The sequence below is a fragment of the Acomys minous genome, assembly GCF_964271855.1.
Source record: "Acomys minous genome assembly, chromosome: 4".
Classification (NCBI taxonomy): Eukaryota; Metazoa; Chordata; class Mammalia; order Rodentia; family Muridae; genus Acomys; species Acomys minous.
The window spans coordinates 809,144-834,136 of NC_140486.1; the positions used below are offsets into that span (position 1 = coordinate 809,144).

The window sequence follows — 24,993 nt, forward strand, 5'->3', positions numbered from 1 at the left end:
ACAAGAGACATTTGATCACTTAATACAAAGTGGGAATCTAGTAAAAGTTGGGTAGGATTTGGAGTGAGTAGTTCTCTGGCAGGTAGGGGCTTATTTAGCTAGAAATATATTTTATTTCACTGACTACTAAGGCCATAGATACAAGATGAGCAATGTGTTTCCCCAAGACTTCTACCACAGACTCTGCTATCAAAAAACTGCTTTAAAATGTTATCACCTAAGTCACCCCAGTATATTTTACCATGAATTGGAAAAATAATACAGCCAGTTTACCTATTTAATTTTATTAATAATTAAGAATCCATGTTTTAAAGATAACAAACATTTTTAAAGTCCTTTCCACTAATAATATCATTCATGCAGAATAAGATCTCTAACTAGCTCAATTCTCTATTGAAAGGCTAAGGGAAGAAAGAAGAAATAAAACACAGAGGAGCTCTACAGCTACATGTGACATGGTCAGGCCTCATCCTTGTAAGGCCGAGAGGCTCATGTCTCCCCAGATATTACTTAACTTCCAACTATGGTGTTACCCCATGGGACGTATATAGAGCTTGGCAAGGCCAGAAGACTTCACTAGACACAGCATTCCCATATGGGGATATTGTGGCGATAATGCTCATGTCCAAGTATTCATAGGAAATCCTTCCAAGGAAAATTCCTCAGCCATAGAGAGACACTGGTGAGGAACAGAAGTCAGTGTGCATGACAAGCCTGTGGTGTTACAACTTCCTTCCAAATTCTGACAATGTTAGGCACATTAGGATTTCAGATTTTTAAGTTTGTTTTTCTTTTAATATTAAACAGATCAACTCCTAGTTTATATTATAATATGACAATTTATTATGCACATTAGGACTTCTGCATTTTAACATTGATTTTTAGTATTAAATAGATTAACTCCATTTTATATTATATAAAATAAAGTAATTATATATCTTATTAAGTTCTGAATAAAGCATAAAAATAAAATTTAAATGTAAAAAATATGTTTAATTTCACCATTATTCTTTTAAAAAATCTGCCATTCCAAATCTCAAAATCTTTGGAGTGGTAGATTTTTTAATGATAATGGTAAAATTAAACATATTTGTTGTATTTTAAATCTTACCTTATAGATCATATGATCTAAGCAATTATATTAATATGTTCTTCAAAGGCAAAAAATCATTATTTCTTAAATCAACAAAACATGTTTCAGGATTCCACCATGGTCTCTCTGTATGAGGATGAAGCACTCAGAAGCCCTTCCTCTGGAAATCAATAGTCTCACCATTCAGTTTTCAAAGTCACAAGAGGCTCTCCTTTATTGGCCTAGGAAATTAAAGGGGGCAGCAAATCTGAGAGGCATAATGAAGGAAACTCCCCTAACTCTTCCGAAATTAATGCTAAAATCCTCCTCTGGTGCAACAATGCTTGACAGTTTAGCTCCACGTAAGCATTCAGAGATGACTTCTCTGAATATAGCATATATCTTCTCTTCTATGACACAAATCAAAATATGAGATTTGTGATGAAAAGCTACAAATGACACCTGACACCATAAGCCAAAACCTGACACTCTTTTCTTCCAGCCATGAAGGCTTGGGCCACATGTGAAATATGTTGCCCTATTTCAATGCACATATCACTTCTATGCTTTTCTGAAAATATGGGGTCAAAATCAGCTTCACACTTAAAGCCAGCAGAAAGCACTAACAGGCGTCTGTGCATGATAAAAAAGCCAGTTCTTAAGCGAAATTACTAGTGAAAAATTGTTTAACAAATAAGTGTTCATAGATATTTAGCTAACAACACAACATAACAAAATTTATCAAGTTTAGCTATTCCCAATAGAAAGGAAAACCTGCACGTGCAAAGTCTCATTTCATCCTAATTATTTCATATTCCTCTTGTACCGTGGTCATTGTTCTTTCAGAATATGTATCCCTTTAAAAGAAGGCTCTGCATTAGATGGCACAGAATGCTCTCCTTTATGTGTTCATGGGACATGACTTGAGGGCCAAGGGACAAGAAACTATAATTCCAAACCCTTTCCTTTTTACTGACATCTAAAAATTCAATGCTGATAACATGCTATCCAATTCTCCAACATTCATTGGGCCAAGCTCTTTATGTTTATTTTTTCCAAACAATTCAACAAGAAAATTATTTTTCATAATTTTATGTGTTGTTACATTACTTCAGTAAATGGGAGTAAGCCAGCAACACAATGCTTTACAGAAAACAATAGCTGTAAAACCCGTATTTTTATGAAATATTCCTAGTCCATAGGGCCATATGAGAAGAACTGAAGGATACAGTGGTGCACTTAACATAAACCATTTTTCTCTTGCCAACACAACATATATATAATTTTCGAAGGAAGTAGATGGACTGAAGATGAACTCTGTCTAAACTTTATTCACAATTTGCTAATAAATTCAGATTAAGTTATGCAGAAGAGATTCCTACATATGCAGATCTAAACTAGTGATAAAATGTTCAGCAAAAGGACATGGTATCGATCACTGCTGAGATAAGTTTTGACAGAAGAGACTGGCTCTGAAACTACATATTGACAACTTGTGTGGATCTAGCCTCATGTCATCATAAAGGCTATGTAAATCTGCATTTCCTCCTACATCACTGAAACCCGTAAGACACTTCCACTCAGAAATGGCAGCAATTAAGAAAAGTGGGATTGGTTTACAACATTACTCTTCAAGGAAAAATAACATCAAAGAATTTTGAAATGGAATTGAAAAATGAACAGAGTAGTGTTTTAAACTTTTAGTTGAGTTTCTTTTTTTTAATTTTTAAAATTATTTTATTTTGTACATATACATTTATATTATTACACATATATACAATAGATTACTTATGGCAAGAAGAACCATGGCACAATCAGAAATTATATAGATGTTACATTCTTAGTGTTTTGGCTATTTATTTGACAGCCTTGAAGAAGACACCTTTCCTATCTTGGTGCATCTAAATTTCTGAATGTAAATCAATCTCTATCACATATTGTCATTATCAATTTAGAACACCTACCTAGACTTAAAAACATCTTAACCCCTGAACAACTAAGCTTCACTGTAAAACTAAGCTACCTGGTCTTCAACTCCCTCAGAGACTTGAGAAGGAGTAAACTTGATTACCTGAGTATGCCGGGAGTGCAGGTTAGTAGCTTTCCAAATGAAAAGATGACAGAGACAGTTTGCTACCTGAATAGTCACCCAAAACTCTCTATAATGTTGGAGCATCATCTTCAGCCTTCTGGCCCAATATATCTGACAGACATATTTGTGAGGCAGGAACTATTGAGGACTTGCTTACCCTGTCTTGGCAGAGTTTGACCATTGACTCTGTCTGAATCCAACTTGTCCCTTTTTTTAGGCAGAATTCTGTCTGTGGTAGAAATGAGGACCTTTTGCCCCATGGCTCATTTGCTACATTTGAAGCCATCTCCATAAGGAGGTTCTATGATGCTCATCATCTTCTTTGAGGTAGACTGGGGGTTGCCAGGAGTTAACCTGTCTCATTGTTAATGAATCTTTAAAGTAATAAAAAACATTTTAAATGCCATATTCTGCATGCCTCTGGGGTTTTTGAAGACCTTGTCTTTCAATAGAGTTATATCTATCTGCTGTACCTAAGATATACATTCTTGTGATAAAAGTAGACTAGCAATCGACATGACCATGATTTAATCTACTAACACTTAATTTATATAACTTATTTCTCCTAAGCAGCTTGAAAGCACTTTCAAAGCATTGGAAGTAAACCTTGTATTATAATTGAGTTATATGTGTACCATAACTCATATTAGAGTAGAAAATGTGTGTGTGTGTGTGTGTGTGTGTGTGTGTGTGTGTGTGTGTGTGTGTGAAGAAAAATCTAACATTTGAATTCTATACCACTGTATCTAGAACTTGTTTTGTGTCTATATACAAAATTCTATATCGGAGAATTAAACTATCTTGTGAGTGACAATTGAGGCAGTAAGTTGAGGAGTAGATTCACTAATCTACTTTCTGTTCTATCTTCCCTGTACATTTCTATATTCCTCCTTCTTTCTTTTCTTTTTTTCCACTTCTTTCTTTTCGACTACTTTCTCCAAACATTAGTTGGGTTTCTCATAATTAAACATTGTATGTAGACAAAAGGAAAATAAGTTTTTCCTTACCTGACCTCACCACCTTTATCTTCTTTTCCCAGCGTCCACCTGGGAAAGAATGAAACAAGCAGGAGTAGGTGCCAACGTCTGCTTCAGAGGCATCGTAAAAGGAAAGACTCATGTTGTGGAACCCCTCCGTTGAGTTTGGAAAGCGCACTCTGCCGAGGTAGCTAGTCTCTATATACATACTATGGTTAGGGTTGTAAACAGCTATGGTCACAGCTTCTTTGCCACTGATCTTGGTCCACTCCACCTGGGTTAAGTTATCCATCAATGGATACACACATTCCAGAGTCATAGTCTCAGAAAGCCAAACAGTTGTGTCCCAAAATGTCTCTTCACACAGTGCTGAAATATACATAACATGAATTGAGTCAGATCCAGTAACAAAAACAAACATGTAAATTTTATAAGACTTAACAAGTAGTATGGTAAGTTCATGGTGAAGACTGACAGTTTCAACTACAAAATAGGCTTTTGTAATTTTAGTATTTATGAACACGTAAGAAATTACCGAAGAGATCCCGTACATGTTACACTCAAACACCAAAAACAAAGCAAAACTTACAGATGAAGACATAGGGTTCTCTTTACCTTTGTGCACATGCAGAATAGCCAAAATCAAAGTAAGATAAGCCATCTCTGGAAGCAATTCAGGAGGCTGGTCTGTATTTAAAAAAAAAAAAAAAAGAGTGATGTTATATTCACAACTCAGCATGAAGCACAGCTTCCTTCCTCTCAGATGTTATCAGCTGCATCTTTTTCTCTGAAGTATAAGCACAGGAAAGAAGTTTCAGCTTCAAAGGCAGCTTTGCTCTCATACAGGAATGGATAAACTGCAGTTATTTCTCTGTCAGACAATCGGTTTACTTTCAAGAACTAATTTTCAAGAAAAATTCTTTCATTTGAAAAAAAATGTTTATTGAGTGTGTCCTCTGTGCCTGACTCAGCTCTGTGCAACAAAAATATACAAAAATGCATCTTAAAAATAAAATCCTGTATGTACCCTTTTATTAGGAGGAGACTGGTGCAAGGCTAAAGTTGTACTAGATATAGAGAGTTGAGGGTGGTAAATATCTGAGGAGAAGTGAAGCAAAGCAGGAGAGTCAAGCTCTTTTGGTATAGTCAGGTCCAGGAACTCCTACTGAGAGAATAAAATGGGGATGGAGACTGGAGTTGACGGGAGGAGGCTGCAGAGCAGACAGCCACTCGGGTGTGGCCTTCCAGCTGCACCTTCTGGCTAGATTTAAGTATAAACGTAAAAAGGATTGGCCCTCCAGCTACAAAAGAATGGCCGCCCAGGACACATACAAACCATTACATATGATGATTTTTCCACCCTTTATTTTAAAATAGGTATGAAGTACTGAGATATTAGCTATCCCAGCCAAATCATTTTGGAGGCTACACCTTATATAACTATGGTACACTATTAAAATGGAATTGATTTCTGTTTCTTATCTTATAAAAACAGCAATTCAGGGTTATGGCAAGATGAGCTATCCAACAAAGGTGCTAACTACACAAGCCTGATGACTTCAGTTAGATTCCCCAGAACCTGCATAAAGGTGCGAGGGTAGAACTAACTCCCCAGGGTTATGCTTGGACCAACACAGGTGTACCATGGCACATGAATCTACACACATCACACACACACACACACACACACACACACACACACACACACACACACGTACTATAATATGAATAACTAATACAATTAAAATAAAGTAGTAATTCGAACTCTTAAAACTTTGTGAGGAGCATTTCAACATGATAACATCATACCTTTATAAAAAAAGAATTGTATTACACTTGGCCCCATTAGCAGAGCCAGGACACAATGTGAACATTACAAACGAGGTCGGTTCTCATTCTCCATGTGAACTTCATGTTCTCTGAAAACATCTCCCCATTAGACACTCATGTTTAGTAGTTGATACACACTGATAATATTTTATATTGAATTACATATATAGTTGAAAAGGCAAAGTTGCCTTTCACCATTTATTTCAACAATGTGAAATATTCTATTTGAGTTTGTGACAATAAAGAGAGCAAGCAGTTCATTCTAATAGATTTGGAGAATATTTCATATAAATGGGAAGAAATAAAGATGTATCCACATGGGGCATGTTCAAGAAATAGATGTGTGACCAGGAAGTGTATGTGATTATAATAAAGCAGTATTTATACTCTAAGGTATCCCTGGTCCAGGTAGAAATACACTGAGCAAACATACAAATAAATATTTATTTGCAAAATGCCTTCAATACTAAAAAGAAAGAAGTTCATGGGGGTGTTCAGAACATCACATATCCAGGACTGGCAGCCCAGCAGAAGCCTCCTGTGGGGAGGATGCCTGAGAAAAGATCTGCCCACCTGTGAGATGAAACCTGTAGAACCAGGAGCACCAGCTAGGTGAGCACTGAGGCCAGGAGCAGGAATGTGGCCAGGAGCACCAGCTAGGTGAGCACTGAGGCCAGGAGCAGCACCAGCTAGGTGAGCATTGAGGCCAGGAGCACCAGCCAGGTGAGCACTAAGGCCAGGAGCAGGAATAAGCAATTCAGGCAGACACGAAAGCAGGTGCACCACGCCAGCAGCTGATGATTTTCAGTGTTGTTGTAGCTATGGATAATAAAGGAAATGATGGGAGGTGACACTTTATAGAGAGTTGAGTAAGGTTATGTTTGCTCTTGTAGACTTTGGATGGCTGCTCTAACTAACTGTCACCCACTTCTCTTTTTATGATTCTTTGGGAAACTGGATTTTTTTGAGTGTCCACTCCTTTCTCTAAACCACAACATGATGAATCTAAACTATTCTACTTGGTTGATCTGAGGGTTTGAAAAAGAAATCTAAAGCCTGAGATGGCCCAGTTAGAGGGCACAAGATTATTTATATTCTACAGGAGAAGAAAGGCCTTCCCTTTCCTCCTCTACCTCACTTAACGTGAGCAAGGAAGAATGCCGTGTGGTTACTACACTACCCTAGGTAATTATCTTGAAGATCAGTCTGAGGAAAATTGTCAGAATATGGGAACAAACTTGCATCAAGAATCACTGAACCACTGAATCCGCCAACTGTGACATCAGAGCATACATCTTCTTATAAGTCCCTGTGACTTCTGCCCATGTATGTCTAAAGTGGCGCACTTTTTTTCTGGCTGTGTTGTAGAGATAAGACTGTGAATAAACAAACACAGACATTCAACTTTTATAACGTCTTCACTATCATCTAAACAAGATAAAATGCTGGCTTGGATCCGGATTATTTTCCTGAAGATGAGGTAAATTAGCTGGCTGCCAAGACATGCCCTGTTATCTCAGATACACGGCAGTAACAGGCAACCTTAACTCCATGTGATCTAGGCTCCATCCAGTCAGGAAAATATACCTAAAGATTAAACAGAAGGGTCCATTCCTGTGATAAGCGTTAAAGGGTCCAAGGAAGAGGGCTGCCCACTATGGAGGTTTCTGGTTAAAGCTGGGACATTGAAGGAGCTGAAGCTCATCTAGAGATATCGGAAAGGGCCAAGGAATGAATCAATCAGGGGAAAAACGTGAAGTACAGATAAGGAAACTCCTGATCTGAGAATTTAAACTGCCACTAGTGAAAGATGCTTAGGAGACACCCACATCTAGCACCGTACTCGGTGGGGGAAGTCCCTCTATGGTTAGGAGCAAGACAAAGATGTTGGCTTTCACTACTGCTTTTCATATTGCTCTCCAGGCTTCACTCAGAGAAAATAAGAAAGAGGAAATAAAAGATACCCACATCACCAAGAAAAAAGTAATCCTGGCCCCTGAAGAATGATGACATGATTTTGTCTGTTAGCAGATGACACGTCTACCCAAAACTATCTAGATAACCAAGAAATATTGCATGATAGCAAATTAACATATGAAAATATGGTGTATCTCTACATATTAACTATAAATCATTTTAAAAGAAAAAATTAAAAACAATTACATTTATAATCCAGAAAGTAAGACACATCTGATAAATTTAACCAATTATATAAATCAATACTTTATATTGAAAATGAAAAATATTGCTAGTTTTAAAAAGGACTAAAAATGAAAAGGCATGTTTAAGAAATGTATCTATAGTATATCAATGTTCAAAAAATAGGAGTTTTAATAATGTTACAAAGAGAACATTTCTCAATTAAATCCATAGCCCAAGTAACCCTTGGTAAATTTTAAGTGGCTTTTTACTTTAAAAAATGGAAAATCTGATTCTGAAATTCACACAGCATTGTGAGGAGCCCTGAATAGCCAACACTTACTTGAAAAGAAAATTCCTGCATCCCATTTTAAAACTTAGCACAAAGTTAGTCAAAACCTTGATATTGGGATAATACACAAACAAATGGCATACAAGTGATAATCCAAAAATGAGCATTTGAAGGATATATGGACATCTAGTGCACTAGAAACTTCATATGAAGGCAATCCTAATGAAGTCTCAAAATAATGAGGGATATGGAGTCCCAATTGGCCATGTCTTGTCACCAATTGAAACTTCCAGTACTCGGACTGAGTTATATCCAATCGAGTTAATGGCCAAAGGAGTGCAATGGAGTTTCCTAAACAACTCAGTCAGCTGCCAAGATAATAAATCTCTCTGCACAAACAACAAAAGCCCCATTGCTGATGAACACGCCCGAACAACCTTGAACTTGAAGTTGTTGAGCTGGTGCCTACAAAGAACATCCACACCCATACTCCTAGTGTCTTTGGTATGGAAAGGTTCTCTGCAGACTAAGAAAAGTAAAGAAACACAAACACCAAATCAGTCCCAAAGCCTTTGCACTACAATCTGCCGTGCATGCAAAGTGTGCTAGGATAACGATTGTTTCATAGCTTGGTGTAGTAACCAATCAATGTCTGATTTGACTTACGACCTACTTGATGAGACTGAACCAATACCCAGCACTGCTTTAATGACCAAGAACCAGAGACCAGATATCCCAGAGACCTATGGTAAAACCAAATACTATCATTTTTAAAGTAACAATAAAATGATTCCTAATCATATTCTGCTATACTCATAGACCAGTGCCTTATTCAGAGAAACTTCCTTCTGCAGATCACAGAGAGAGAGAGAGAGAGAGAGAGAGAGAGAGAGAGAGAGAGAGAGAGAGAGAAAGACAGAGAGTAGAAGGATGAGAGACAAGAGACCTTGAAACACTTATCTAAATGGGATGTCTTCTTGAAATCTCTCCCCTCAGAGCTAAGGGAACCCTGTGGAAGAGGAGACAGAAAGAGTGCAAGAACTAAAGGGAACAAAGGACACCAAGAGAACAAAGCCTTCTAACTGAACAAAGCTCAAATGAACTCACAGAGACTGAAGCATTAAGCACAGGACCAATATGGGTCTATACCAAGTCCTCGGTGTATATGTTATCTTTTTCAGTTTAACATTTTCATGAGAGTCCTGAGTATATAAACAAGTGAATCTCAGACTCTTTTGTATCCTATTATATTTTATTTTGTTATAAAAATTGAGAACTGAGTATACAGGAAGTGCAGTTTAGCAGCTTCCAAAATGAGAAGACGAGAGAGACAGTTTGCTGCCTGAACAGTCGCCCAATACTCACTATAACCTTGGATCATCATCGTCAACCTTCTGCCCAATATATCTGAAAGACATATTTGTGAGCCAGGAACTATTGAGGACTTGCTTACCATTTCTTGGCAGAGTTTGGCCGTTGACACTGCCTACAGCCAAGCTTGCCTATTTTTAGGCAGTATTCAGTCAGGTAATTAATTTTATTCCTTCTCAAGTCTCTGATGGGTTTGAAAACCAAAGAGTTTAGTTTTACAATTAAGCTTAGTTGTTTAGGGGTTAAGATGCTTTTAGGTCTAGATAGAAGTTTTAAATTGATAATGATAAGATATCATAGGTATTGATTTACATTCAGAATTTTAGACACACCAAGATAGGAAAGATGTTTTTTTCAAGGCTGCCTAATGCAAATAGCCAAAACACTAGGAATGTAACATTTATATAACTCTTGATTGTTTTGTGGTTCTTCTTGCTGTAGGTAGTTTACTGTATGTATGTGTAATAATGTAAATGTATATGTAAAAAATATTTAACAAAAAAGAAAAAATTAACATTGAGAACTTTGAAACAACTAAAACAATACATCTATAGTCAACTGATGTTCATAAATGAATCAATACAAATCAGTGGGAGACATTACAGTGTTGAAAAAGTGATGATGGAACAATTGGATAGCTACATGAAGTTAAATTCGTACTTCTCATCACACAAGAATTATGTTAAATTAATTGACCTAAATATAAGTGCTACATGAGCTTGAAGTTGACTGTGGATTATTAGATATGATACCGAAAGTATGAGTAAATTTGGACTCATTAATATTCATAAGTGTGTATCAAAATCGATGTCAAGAAAATGAAAAACCAGCCAATATAATGGAAGAAACACTTGTGAATCAAATATGTGACTGGCAAGTTACTAAATATATTACTCAGCTTAAAGATTGGCAAAGTACTTCAAGAGGCATTTTTTTTCAAAGAAGAGCCATAAACGGCCAACAAACACATTAAAAGGTGTTCAATATCATTATTTATGAGGTAAATGCAGATAAAAAACACATTGAAAAATCAGTTTATAGACTGTTAAGTGGCTATCATAAAAAGAGATGATGCACACATGCTGTGAATAAATTGAAACTTTTGCGGATCACTAACAGAGATATTAAAGGTTGAAGCTTCTGTGGAAAATAGTTTTCAGTTCCTCAAATAGGATCACAGGTTGTAACAATTTCACTCCTAGAAGGGTACCCCATGGTACTAAAACAGATGCTAGTCATTCACACATCACTGTTCATAGCAGCATTGTTCGCGAGAACTATACGGTGAAAATAACGTGAATATCCATCACATTCATGGGGTAAACAATTCAGTATAACCATAGCAGAAGATATGATTCTGCCACATTAAGACATAAACATTGATTCATGCCATGATATAAATGGATATAGAGAATAAATAAAACAGGCACAAATGGCCCACCGAATGGGCAAATCTGTAAAACCCACAAAACACACTCGTGTTTGCAAAGGCTGGTAGAGTAATGGGATGGGGAGTGACTGCTTAACTAGTAGAGTTTTCTTCCGGGATGATAAAGATGTTTTGGAGGTGGATAAGAAGTGGCAATTGAGGTGGAGAAATAGATCAGTGACTAAGAGCAATGGTTGTTCTTCCGGAGGACCAAGGTTCAATTCCCAGCACCAATATGGAAGCCTACAACCATTTGTAACTCTAGTCCCAAGTGATCTGACAGCATTTTCTAGACTCTGGAGGCCTTGTATACATGGTGCACAAACACAGATTTAAATACTCAGACTTATAAAATAAAAATAAATAAAATCTCCAAAAAATGAAGCAGTTAGTATAGAGCCCTATGAATCTACCAGACACAACTTAAGCAGACACTTAAAAATTGTTAGTTTTATGTAATACAAATTTCACTGCAATAAAACAAATACTGCTATATTGATAAAGATTACAAGTACATCTCTGTACTTCCAACTGCAGAAGCCAGCACAGTTTGCTGTTGATCATTTATTATTATTTGATTCTCCAACTAACCTGTTTTATAAGTATACATTATGCTTCCTACAACATTGCAATTCTGCATCACAAGTTTGTGATAAGAGTTAGAGATGAATAATATAAAAGATAGTCCAGGTTGTCAATAAAGCATCTGAAAGATTAAAACTCAAATGCTTGCTAAATGAATGTGTGTTCACGTGTGTGTGTGTGTGTGTGTGTGTGTTTGTGTGTGTGTGTGTGTGTGTGTGTGTGTGTGCATGTGCACATGCATGCTCAGGAAAAGAAGGGGCTCAGGATTCTGTAATGTGGTAAAATATAGAAAAACAAACAGATAGTGTGACCATGTATTACTACAGACCTAAATGAAATTGGGTGTGATGTGATTTCCTCCTCTCTGAGTGACTTACAGAATCGAAAGAAATTTCCTCTCTCTAGGAGTAAGAGACTAGGTTTGTGAGAGTAACCATGATATTAATGTATCAATAATAATGTGTGGCTCATTCCCAAGTCATCCAATGCCAGTTCATCAGAGAATAGAGCTCAGGTGCACTCACATTCAGAAATCAAAGCACCTAAAGGTCACACATGCATTTGGAATGCTATGGGTGGAGTTGCAATTGAAGATAGAAGTTTGGCCACTTTGCTGGGGACAAGCCTTATCTATCAACATCTAACCAAAAACAGATGGAGGTTGCAACTGAGCTATTTATGTGATGACGACAGTCATTTTTTTTTCACGTGATTTATGGAGAGGTTTGGCTTTTTTCTAATAGAGTTGTCTGTGCCGAGGAGCTTTGTCCTCAAGAAAGCCATTAATCAACACATTCTGGATTCTTTTTCCCACTGTTTAAAACATCACAGCAATGCCCATGTGCAGGGGTCTGTCTGCAGAGCTTTCTCAGGTGGCTCTGGTGAGCATCTTTAGACACACTTGCTCTAGCCACACAGACAGGCCCTTCTCCATTCCTTTGATTGCATTCCTTCTAGAATCTGTGATACATTCTGATTCCTAGGTGTTTCTGCTGCTTCTGAACACTGGGAGGATTCTCACATGACTTGACTATTCTCATGGCACCTTTTCCTCGCAGATTCATGTTGGCATACCCTGTGATGCCCATCTTCTCTCATCCAAACCTTAGGAGAACAGAGAAAGGCCGAGAAGAGGGCATTGCTTGTCTGAAAACTGGTGGCCGCTATTGGGAAGATCACAGGTATCAGATCTCTGTTTCAGTTCTTGTTCTCAAATGCAGAGGATGGCTGTGTGCTGGGACACCATAATAGCTTTTGGGGGGTGCTTAGAACTCTAAGTAGATTCTGCCAAAACACCATAGTTGTGCTTCCTACTCAAGCCCTTGTGAGTCATCTCTATGGAATCTTTATGGACTGGGGAGGTTGTAGTCTCCTCTACACCATGGCTCCCTGAGAATCTCAGCAACTTATGTTCCACTCAAGTCAGAATTCTTAGTTTGCATTCAGAGGCAATTTTCTGGAACAAAATGATACCCTGTGGCCAGAAGCTGAATCCAGCCCTCTGTTTGATTCCTATAAATGCTAGCTGGATCACAGCCCTTCTTGTCTGTTGAATTTTTGCCTGTGGATATTTTTTGTGCTATAGCCTTCCACAGGAAAAGTTTGCCAACCTTTTTACTCTAGAAAAGTCTTTGAATGGCAGACACTTGTTACGTTCACCTCATTCAACCTTTCTCAAGACATGGAAGACTAAGTGTGATAGCTCAGATACTTATAGTCAAGTCAATTTTCTTATCTTAGGAATTGCATTATGGCTAAAAAAAATTTCTGTGAAGATACAGAAGAGTATTTAAATGACACCATTTACCAAAACTATAACCATCACTTAAATCACAAGCTTACGTGACAGTCAAGTAATGACAGCAATTTCCTATATTTCTCCTGCACTGCATTATATACTTGTGCCACACTCTAATTGTGTGAAGAGTCAGCTCAGCCACACCCAATGTTTTACTGGCATATATATAATTGTAGTGCTGGGCTTCATAGAACTTTTTTTTATACAAGTATGCTTTCCATTTTCACTATGTTCCCTCACTTCTCACTCTTCCAGCACTTTCTCTTACCTCTGCTTCCACTAAACACTTTAGCTCCCTCCTAGAAAGTATTGGCTCTAATTTCATGTCACACGTACAGACATAAATTTATAGTTCTACATAAACTCCAGGGTCCAGTTTTCTTTCTGTAAAACAATTACTTACCTTGGTGCAAGCAATGCTCTTTGGCTGTATTCTTACTGCAGAGAGATGGTGGTGTTAGAGCTCCCTAGACACCGGCCAGCGCAGGGAGCACCACTCTTTCTGGGACCCGACTCTTCCTAGCAGTTGAGCTTTTCTTTCCACCACAGCTTCTTCAAGTAACCACTGTTACCAAGCACTGCTTCATGAAGCAGGATCTCCTGAAGTCAAGAAGTCTTCTGCATCTAGAAGCAATTTTACTGTTTCATCTACTCACACTCATTGCAAACTCAGAGAGTTCCGAGCCTCTACGCACTTTTCATTCTCCATTCTAACTCCAAACTGAAACTAAAGCATTTTTTTAACTTGATGTTCATTTCTTTCTTTTCATTTCCCCATTTCTCCCTACCAATCAAAGAAAGGTACCTTCAGTAGTATCTATAATTCAGGAAGCTTTGTTATCTCAGGCTTTATCTAAACATACTTCTGGTACTCTCTCTCTCTCTCTCTCTCTCTCTCTCTCTCTCTCTCTCTCTCTCTCTCTCCTCTCCTCTCCTCTCCTCTCCTCTCCTCTCCCTCTCTCTCTTTCTCTCTCCTCTCTCTCTCTCCCCTCCACACACACACACACACACACACACACACACACACACAAACATATGGCCATACATGTATGAATGTATGTATGTATGTATGTATGTATGTATGTATGTATATATGGCCATACATTCATCTTTCCAGACTGTAACTTGCATATTATCTAAACTACTATAAACATACATCACCAAAGCTCAAAAATTAAAGGAAATGTAACAGCTCCTTTTCCTATCTATTAACTTAGAACCCTAGCATGTCAAGTACACAACAAAAAAATCTGGAGAGAGATAAATACAATTTATGAGAGGGAAGAATAACATTTTAACTATAGGTTACAAAATTACCTAAATACTCCCAATTAAAGCAAAAATGAAAAGGATGCAGAACATCAAAGATCTTACTCTCATCAGCTGTAAACAATAAAATTAAAACAATAATGATCTAACTTTTTTAAATAAGTGTGTAAACAGAGACACAAAACAAGGGCTATCATCTCTGATAAGAGCTGACAAGAGCAAACATTTCTATGGTAGAGTTGAGTGATAAACACCCTAAATTTTCTGTGTTTATAGAGTTAAACAGGCTTTATGAAAAACAGACTTGTAACAGATACCTTCAGACTCAGCAAAACCAACTCAAAATGTATATCCTAAAACAGGTAAACTTAGCAAAGTTAGCACAGATATTTATTTAAAATGTGTAATATTTATTACAGTGGGTTCTGATAATAAGAACTGGAAATAACTGTGTGCCCATCTCCAGTGGACTGGCTGCATACATTGTGATAAATGCACACAGGAGACTGTTTTGTTCTACAATGATTGCACAAATCTATATTTAGATGCATAAGGCTGCTGCAAAATGCTGATTGAAGAGTTTTGCGAAGCTCATATAGTCCCACAGACAAGACACAGACCACCATAAAAAGCAGTTGAGAATCCATGCCTTCCTGCTCACCTGCCTTCCGCGTCCCCGAGGGCCTAGGTCTCTGCAACCACGCTGCTCTAGCCACTGGCCTTTTCTTCCTCTTCTGACTTTCACCTTTGTTTTAGTGGTGATCTTAAGGTTTTCAGGAAATGTATTCTTGCAAGTACATTAAAGGGAATGAAGACTGTAAGTGTGAGATCTAGGCGCATTCTGGGGTTTGGGAGAGTACTTTCCTGAGAAACAGGAAGCAGCAGTCCACTCACTCAGCTGTACTGACAGACAGGAGCTTTCTGATACCTGGTATCTCTTCCCCTCAGTGCCGTCTCCTGGCACCATTCTCTGTCATCCTCTATTCCACATCGCTCTGTGCTGTCACCATTTGATAACGTTGTGTCTCCATTGTGGTTACAAGAAAGAGAAAGTCAAGTGTCATCCTAGAAACAAGACTATGTGCTGTGCAGTGACTTGGGTTCAAACCTTCATCCCTATGTAACCAGCCACGACACTTCAGTCTTACATCCACTGGGGAGGCCTAGACCCTTGGCCAACTACAATGGCACTCCCTTCCAGGGAGACGGAAGCTTCCTGGAAGGCAGAACCCATCTCTCAAACTTTAGAGCAGATATTTTCTACCCTTGGCAGAATCCAGTGGGGACTTTTTTAACATCTTAAATGCTGCAAAAGTTACTTTGCCTCCTATACTTTCAATACTACTGTACCTAGGTTGTTTGAAGAAATATTTGTTGCCTACAATGTCAAAAAACTATGTACTTAAGATATGTCCTTCTTTCCCTCCCTCCCTCCCTCCCTCCCTCCTTTCCTCCTTCCTTCCTTCCTTATCAATCTATATTGCCTTTCAATCTTAAAAATGTCTTTATTTGGATAATAAATTTTACAGTCACCAAAAAGCTACCTAGAGGACTTTAGAGCTGAAGAGCAATATCCCAAGAAACCCATGATCTTGTACAGACTACGCAGGTAGTAACTCTGGCTATAACAATGACCAAGACTACTTAGAGACAGCCAGCCTTTCTCTTTGTCAGATCACATGGGAGAGGATGGTCCTCTACCCATCCCTCAGTCAAGATGGTTCTGGCTTTAGAGATAAAATCTGCTACTACTGCCAGCTATAGAAGTTGGACCAGAGGGTTTCTTCATGATACTCAAGTAAAAAGTGGGTTACAGGTCCCAAGGACATGGGATACCAGGGTATGAAATGAAGTCAGATTAAACAAGCCAACATTAACTGTAGACAGTGAGATCAAACTTTCTTTACACGTATCCATTCAGGAAGAAAGCAGGAGCCCTTCAGAGAACACAGCTATCTCTTTAGAGGACTATCTCCTTCATCCTACACACAGAAGGAGCCAGCTTCCATTACAAAATAAAGGTATGAGCCAGCATGCATGTTTTAATTTATTTTTTATTGTTTGCTATGTATGTAAAACTGACCATTGCTGGTGTGTGTGTGTGTGTGTGTGTGTGTGTGTGTGTGTGTGTGTGTATGTGTGTGTGTTCTGTCTCTGAGCCATCAACTTAAGGATGAACACTTCAAGTGTGTGAAACCTGCCATCTTCACTGCTGTATCAAATACCGTCCATTGTCTCAGATGACCTGGAAGCACATAGGCTCGCGGGACACAGTTTTCAGTTCAGGATAGTCTGAGGAAAATCTAAGTGTTTGTCACCAAGCTTGTGCCCCAATGCCAGGAGCATCATCCGGTATCTTACAGGTATTTGTAAGCAGTTGTATCCTATGAGCGTAACTCTTATTTCACAGGTGTGTTCTTGAAATCAATAAAGGAGGAGCTGCATCGGAATGCCTAGTGGGAGCTTTAAATGTAAATATGAGCTCTGCAGAGAATCTAAGTTCACTACTCCAGGACTTTCCATCCTAGGAGAAGGTAAAAGGCAGTAGTGGCCAGTGTAGCAGCATGCTCCCTGCCAAGCAGCCCAATTCTCTAGATATTCTTCCTTGCCTTTCAGAAGTTGAAATCTTAGAAAGTGTGTGGCCCAATATTCCTGGAAGCAAGATTTCAAGTTAAATCCTTGGAGCAAAAGGCATTTGCATGTGACCTGGAAGTCCAGATTTAAGTTCAACTGTATATAAACATTGCATGCTTTCAAATGGGAAAATTTCAAATTTGTACTGCTGCTATCTTTAACTTCGGTGGGCAGGTTCGAGGTTTTGCACAGATGAGGCTTGAAGTATTGTCCTTCCACAACTTCCTGGAAATTCCGTGCACCTGTGGGGCTGGCAGCTGGTGATGGAGCAGTGTGCTCTTAGAGAGCCAGAACTTCCAATTCTTGAATACTTGGCTGCAACCAGAGCTCATATGACTCCGTCAAGCTGGCGTCTAGGACTTGATGCAACTCTCTAATCCTCCATCTTCAACCTCTTCCTTCTCAGATGAACATATTTACTTCCCTTGTTCTACTTGGCCCCTCCCTAATAATTTAGATCTAGTAAATTAAGACATCATCTCAAGCAGGAGAAATGTTAGCTGTCTGGTAAAAGGGAAACTTCATAACTGTGAATGTTGCTCTAGGATCCAGCCCTCAGATGTTTTTCTTCACGCTTCTCTGGGACAGAGGCCATAATGCTGGTACAGCATCCTTAGCAAACTGTTTAGAAGACACAGCTTTGGAGCACTGCACCTCCTTCCCCGGAGAGGAAATCTTGCACAGCAGAGTCCTCTTCTCACACTGAGCAGAATCAGGACTCATCTACCATCTTATGTATTATGAAATCACAAACTAGTCCCAAAGCTTAGCGCTCTGTGAAAAGTTCTCACAGTTTTGTAGACTAACTACATGGGGAGGCTGCTGCTCTAATGTCTCAAGTCTGTTCACCTTACTGGTGGTTTGGGGGTTCTCTCTGTGCCCTCTGTCTCCCTCTCCCTCCCTCTTTCTCTTGCTCTTCATCTCTCCACCAAGAAAAAAATTTGGGCCTTCTTAACCTCTTCATTTTTCTCCACTTGCAACCTTACAAACTACTATAAATCCATAAATTTAGTAGTGTAAAATCAAACTCAAGTCTGAACTAAACCCCAGGCATGCACAGAACTGTGCTTCCTCCTCTGGAAGCACAGGCTCAAGGCAAAGGCATGTCTTCCGGGCTTTGCCAGCTCCTAGAGGCAGAGGCTTCCTGAAGGATCTTTCTCAGTCTTCCAGGTCAGCATTGCGGCATCTGTCCAATCACATACTCCAGTCTGTCACTCTGCCTCCACTTTTAAGGACACTTATAATAACATTGAAGCCGTTCACAAAATCCCAGATGACATTCCTGCCTCAAGGTCTTTGATCATTGTCTTGTGAGAAGTTCTTTTCCTTCAAGAAAATTTATTCTCACAGAATCCAGATATTAAGATATATATATGTATATATATATATATATATATGATCTTAATATATAATTAATATATAATTATATATAAAAGGTGTCATTATTATGTCTTCCCCATAAATAAAATACAAATTAATTTCCTTCTTTTTTTGCAAAGCATGGATTTTAGCTTATTCGAAGACTCAGTGCCTGGTACAGAGGTAAGGAGAATCCTGAAGAGTTCACTAGGTCGTGGCCTCAGCTCTGTGGGTCAGTTTATGGAGGTTTCAAGGGAAGACAACTAACTGGAAGGAAACATCATAAAGTTGTTGGTGAGAGAAGAAAGATATGCAAGTAAGTAGTAAGCCATGCACACATGTAACTGACGATTCCTTGTTCAAACCATTGTCTGTGTGTAATTTTATGTAATTTTTAGACATGTATTTATGTATTTTGGTGAGGGAGTGAGGGGGCACCTATATGCCACAGTGGTGAGTGCGTGATGTGCAACATACAGCTCGAGTCAGCTCTCCCCTTCCTCTACACTGATCCAGGGACTGAGCTCATGTTGTCAGGCTTGGTGGCAAGTGTCTACCCACTAACTCAAGACATATTATTTTGTGATAATAATGTTAGAAGGTTTCTTGGTTCCTAATAGCTTGGATCCTATGATACAAAACAAGGAAGTGAAAAAAATATGAAGATAAAATCCAGTAAATTCTAACACAAGGTAAAAATCCACTACTCTATATGCAAAGGGTGTTGAATTTTATGTATCTGGCACAGCAAGTCATTTTACCAAGTTCCCCATTTACTCAAACCTGTGCTATTGTTAACTCCACTTTCTTTTCTGGCTTTAATTTATGCATATTTGTTTCACTAGAGACCATTTTAATTCTTCCCACTTGTATGGTTTCTTCTCTTGGTTGTGAGTACCAGCATGCCTTTCTCTCTTTTAATTCCCTCCCAGAGGACCTATTCTCCCACTTCAGTGCCCTCAATAAAAAGCAGAGATGTCCTCAAAGTTCAAAGTTGCCTCTCAGGCATAATTCTCCTTGTAGTACAGCTGTGTACTAAGACTATTTCATTACCAACATTGATCAAGCATCGGACTTCTGTATAAAGAGCCTAAATGACTTCATATACCTTCCTCTCAATAAAGACAAAATTTGAAACATTTATCCTTTATCCTAGATCGTTGGATTCCTGCAAGTTATATAATGATGTCTAGGACACACCACAGTCATGACAGCTACAAACACACCAGTGCCATCTTTGAGTTGTTGCTGTTAATATGTTATATTACATCACCAAATACTAGAGCATGTCCATAAAAATACTTTTAAGATTGTCCTCGTCCTTTCTGCTCCCACCATCACCATCCTAGGATTCAAGGCAGCTGCCATGACTAGCAAGGCATTGTGCATGGTCCTCGGCTCCACATCCCCAGGATCACCATGAGGTTTGCTGTTCTTCCCACCTAGTTGTCAACCTGTAGACACTCCAGCTGGTGGTAATTGAATCATTGTTATGTACCCAACATTCTCTCTTTTTTATTACATTTATTTGTTTGTTTATGAGTGTGTGTGTGTGTGTGTGTGCACTGTATACATGCATTGTATATGTGTGTGTATGTGTGTGCATAGAATGTGTATGTATGTGTCTGTGTGTTTGCATGTGTGCATGTGTGTGTGTGCGGGTGTGTGTGTGTGTTCGTGTGTGTGTTTTGGAGGCACACATGTGGCATAGCACCTATACTAAGGTCAGAGAAAACCAGCAGGAGGCTGTTTATCCTTCCAGCCTGCGGTTCCTGAGATCAAACTCAGGCCATTACATTTATTGACATGCACCTTTCTTTACCTGCTGATCCATCCTTATGGCTCCCTAACACTTCTACTTCTTAATTATATACTTTGTTTATAATCCTCTTTCATTCTATTATTGAAAAATATTTCTTTTAGACCATGACCACAATTTCTCCTCCCCGAACTCCTTCCAGATCTATACCTTCCCTGGCACCCAACTTCTTGCCTTTCTTTCTCTTTCTCTTTATAAAACAAACAAGCCAGAGGTTTTTTTTTTTTTAAGAAATAAGAAAAAATGAAGGAATAAATAAATATATAATAAATACTGACACAGAACAAACACATACAAAAATACAAAAATAATACACAGTCAAAAGACCAATAAGAAAATAAACATACCCACACAAGCAATATGAGACAAGTCTACAAAATTACCATTGAGTTTGTTTTGTGTTGGCCAACTACTGCTGGGCCTGGGCCTACCCTAAAGTGTTGTTAACATACCAGTAAGACTCCATCACAAAACTAATTTTCCTTTACAAGAAAATGCCAATTTGATATGGCTTCTTAATCATATATGGAGCGCATGTCTTTTTTCTGCTCTAAGCACTGAGACCCCATCTGTCTTGTACCTGTGCCACCACTGTGCCAGCATATCTTGCAGGCAGGCCATCATAGCTCAGAGCATTTGTGCCTGAGCTGGTGTTTACATTTCTCCTATGGTAATATGCAGAGAACCTTCCAGAACCATGAGCACTAGTCACTGGGGATGAAGGTTCTAGTTATTTACCAGCTCAACATCTCATACTCAGGGTGATATGTAACATTGTCTTTAGGAATAGGGCCTTACCATCCATCTATGAACAGCAAGCAATAGCCTTGGCAATAGTATGACTTATTTGGGGATTTAAATAGACCCCCATTTGGCCAACAGCCCAACTAGATGTAACACATTCCTGACACAGGAAGTTTCACTTATGGCAAGAGATATCTAGTTGAGCTGTTGCCTCCTCCATTATCTGGTGACTCCATTTAAATGTTTTCTTTTCTTTTGTTTTTTGAGACAGGGTCTCTCTGTGTAGCCTTGGCTGTCCTGGACTCACTTTGTAGACCAGACTGGCCTTGAACTCACAGGGATCCTCCCGCCTCTGCCTCCCAAGTGCTGGGATTAAAGGCATGCGCCACCACTGCCTGGCCGACTCCATTTAAATGTTATTGGTACATGCACATGTTCTGTAGTAGTAGGTTTCCATATAACCCCTCAAGTGACCTTTAGTGTTGTGTTCCTTCCTATATTTCCTTTTATTTCTCTTTCCAGCTGTCTTCCCATTTAATCCTCCCACTCCAGTTTCCCTCCTGTCTCTCCATAACTATATATTCTATATATTCCTTGGAAGATCCTTCCCTCTCCCTAGTCCCTTACTCTGTGTCTATCCTCCACGGATATACAGATTGTAGCACACTCATCGAAGGTTTAAAAGCTAATATCCACATACAAGAGAAAACATACAATGCTTGTTTGGGTTTACCTTACACGGGATAATTTTTTTCTAGCTCCATCTATTTATCTGTGAAGTTTATAATTTTATTTTTTAGCATCTAATATTACACTGTGCAGATGCATCACATTTTCATTATCTATTCATTTGTTGAAAAACATCTAGGCTGTTTCAAATTCCTGGCTCTTATGAGTAAAGCAGCAATGAACAAATAGATGAACAAGTATCTTTGTAGTGTGATGCAGTGGTACAGATGTAGATCATGATGTAGATCTCTTTCTATCTTTTCTCAGAAATGCCACACTGGTTTCAACAGAGGCTGCACAAGTTTGCACTTCCACCAGCAATAAATAAGTATTCCCCTTCCCCACATCCCAGTGAGCATGACTAATAATTGCTTTATTGGTCTTACCCGTTCTGACTAGTATAAGATGAAATCTCAGGATGTGGAACATTTCTTAATGTTTCTCAGCCGCTTGTGTTTCATGTCTTGAGAGTTATCTGTTTAGATCTGTACCAAATATTTTAATTGGGTTATGTTTCTCTTGATGTCCAGTTTTTTAGTTCATTAAATACTTTAGATATTAGCCCTCTATCATATGTGTGATCGGTAAAGATCTTTTCCCATTCTGTGGCTTGCGGCTTTGTCTGAATGATGGTGTCCTTTGCCATGCAGACACGTTTCAGTTTCAGGTGATGGTGCTGGTGCTTGTGCTATTAGTATCCTGTTTGGAATGTCTTCCTGTGCCAATGAGTTCAAGACTATTCCCCACTTTCTCTTCTATTAGACTCAAAGTAACTTACTTTATGTTAAGATGCTTGATCTGCTTGGAGTTGAGTGTTACAGGCTGAAGTAAGAACTGATCTATTTGAGTTCTTCTACATGCAGTCATCCAGCTGGACCAGCATCATTGGTTAAAGACACACTATTTTCCCAGCATGTATGTTCTGTTTCTTTGTCAAATATCAGGTGTCCATAGGTGTGTGAACTTATGTCTTGTTCTTCAATATTATTCCACTGATCAATGTGTTTTTATGGCAATACCATGTTTTTATAAATTTTATTAGCGTAGATCTATAGTGCATCTCGAAATTGGGGGGGAGTGCTACCTCTCACAGTTGTTGTTGTTGTTATTATTATTATTATTATTCAGGATTGTTTTACTTATCATGTTTTCTTGTGTAGTGTGTGTGTGTGTGTGCGCGCGCATGTACATATGCACATGTGCACATTTCTACATGAAACTGAAAACTGCCTTTTCAATTTCTGTGAAAGATTGTGTTAAAATTTTGGTGAGGACAGTGTTGAATTTGTAGGTTGATTTTAGTTGGATGACCATTTTTACTGTAGTAATGAGCATGGGAGATCTTTCTACCTTCTGATGTCTTCTTCAGTTTCTTTCTCCGATATCTTAACATTTTTATTATACAAGTCTTTCACTCGCCTGGTTAGAGCTATCCCAGAATATTTTCTTTTCATTTGAAGCTATTGTAAATGGTGTTTTTTCCCTTATTTTTTCCTCGGTCTGTTTGTTATTTGTATATAGAAAGACTACTGATTTTATGTGTCTGTTTTGTATCCTATTACCTTGCTGAATGTGTTGATCAGCTATAGAAGTTTCCTGGTGGAGGCTTTAAGGGTCTTTTAAGCATAAAATCTTATCATATGCAAATAAAGACACCTTGACTTCTTCCTTTCCTGTCTGTATGCCCTTGATCTCCTTCAGTTGTCTTACTGGTCTACCTAAAACTTCAAGGACTATATTGAATAGTTATGGATAGAGTGGACACCATACTGTTGTTCCTGGTTTTAGTGTTTCTCTCCATTTGGGTTGATGTTAGCTATGGGCTTACTGTAAATCCTTTATTATGTTGAGGCATATTCTTTGTTTCCCTTGTCTTTCCAGAGCTTTTATCATGAAGAGATGTTGGAGTTTATCAAAGACCTTTCCAGCATTTCAGTTGGTTTATTTGTAAATTGTACTCATCAATTTGTTTGTGTTAATCCATCCTTACACCTCTGGGATAAAGCCTACTTAATCGTGGTAGATATTTTTTTGTTGTTGTTGAGTACTTTATTGAAATTTTTTTTCTTTTTTAAGCCTTTTATTTAAAACTTGATTATTTTCACAACTATCATCAGCCATGTGAATACATCACAGGGGTATTCATAATGTTAAATGTTGGACATGATTTAAATGCAGCCAACTCAGGAAAAGCAAATCCTTACATTCCGGTGACTAGAGTCCAAGAGGAGTGAGTGAAAGTTGCTCAAACCGCAATGTTCTTTTCATGATCTCTTCAGCTAGGAAATAATTTCTAAAGTTACTGGTCATTAAAAAGATTTTTAAAGACATTTTAAATTTTAATTTTCCATTGTGGTAAGATTAGCAGAGCATAAAATCACGCATCCAAAAAGTGTAAAAATCCAGTGACATTTAGTAAAATCAAAGAGTTGTGAGACCACCTCTACTATCTAACCCCAAATATTTCACTGACCCCCGAAGACAACTGTGCCCATTAGGTTGCTTCCCGTCTTCATTAATCTTTTTCTTTATAGACTGGCCTGTTTTTGACATTTTTCTATAAATAAAAAGCATATAACTCTGTTGAGGGTTGTGCAGGGGGAACAGCAAAACAGCCCTAGAACTCATGGAATGCAGCCCACCAGTTAGCATACCCACGATGGGTGTGTGTCGGTGAGGCATAACCCTGAGAACTGCATGTCCTGAAGGCTTCATGCTGTTATGGAGCATAGCTCTGTTTGCTACTTTTGCTGTCCTTATAATCCCCTTAATATGTGAATTATGTGAGTACTATGAAGGGGGCTTCCAGCCCCTGACTGTGCAATATTCAAGTGACAGCACATGCTGGCGAGGA

The 24,993-nt window shown here is 38.5% G+C and overlaps 1 protein-coding gene and 1 long non-coding RNA gene across 4 annotated transcripts in view; both read right to left on the bottom strand.

The window, feature by feature from the left end:
* CD226 (CD226 molecule) overlaps positions 1-15,668 on the bottom strand; it is an 83,112-nt gene extending 67,444 nt beyond the window's left edge. Inside the window, exons 1-4 of one of the 3 annotated variants that reach the window (XM_084779371.1) lie at positions 15,516-15,668; positions 13,989-14,209; positions 4,757-4,828; positions 4,172-4,510 (exon numbers count right to left, since the gene is read on the bottom strand). In XM_084779371.1, coding sequence (XP_084635497.1) covers positions 4,172-4,510; positions 4,757-4,802 — 385 coding nt within the window. In that variant the 5' untranslated portion in view covers positions 4,803-4,828; positions 13,989-14,209; positions 15,516-15,668. Of the gene's footprint in view, positions 1-4,171; positions 4,511-4,756; positions 4,829-13,988; positions 14,500-15,515 lie in introns of those variants that run through there. The other 2 variants (XM_084779372.1, XM_084779370.1) reach the window with 2 other exon arrangements.
* Positions 1-24,993, bottom strand: part of LOC311596170 — a 181,344-nt gene that overhangs the window by 147,033 nt on the left and 9,318 nt on the right. The window lies entirely within an intron of this gene.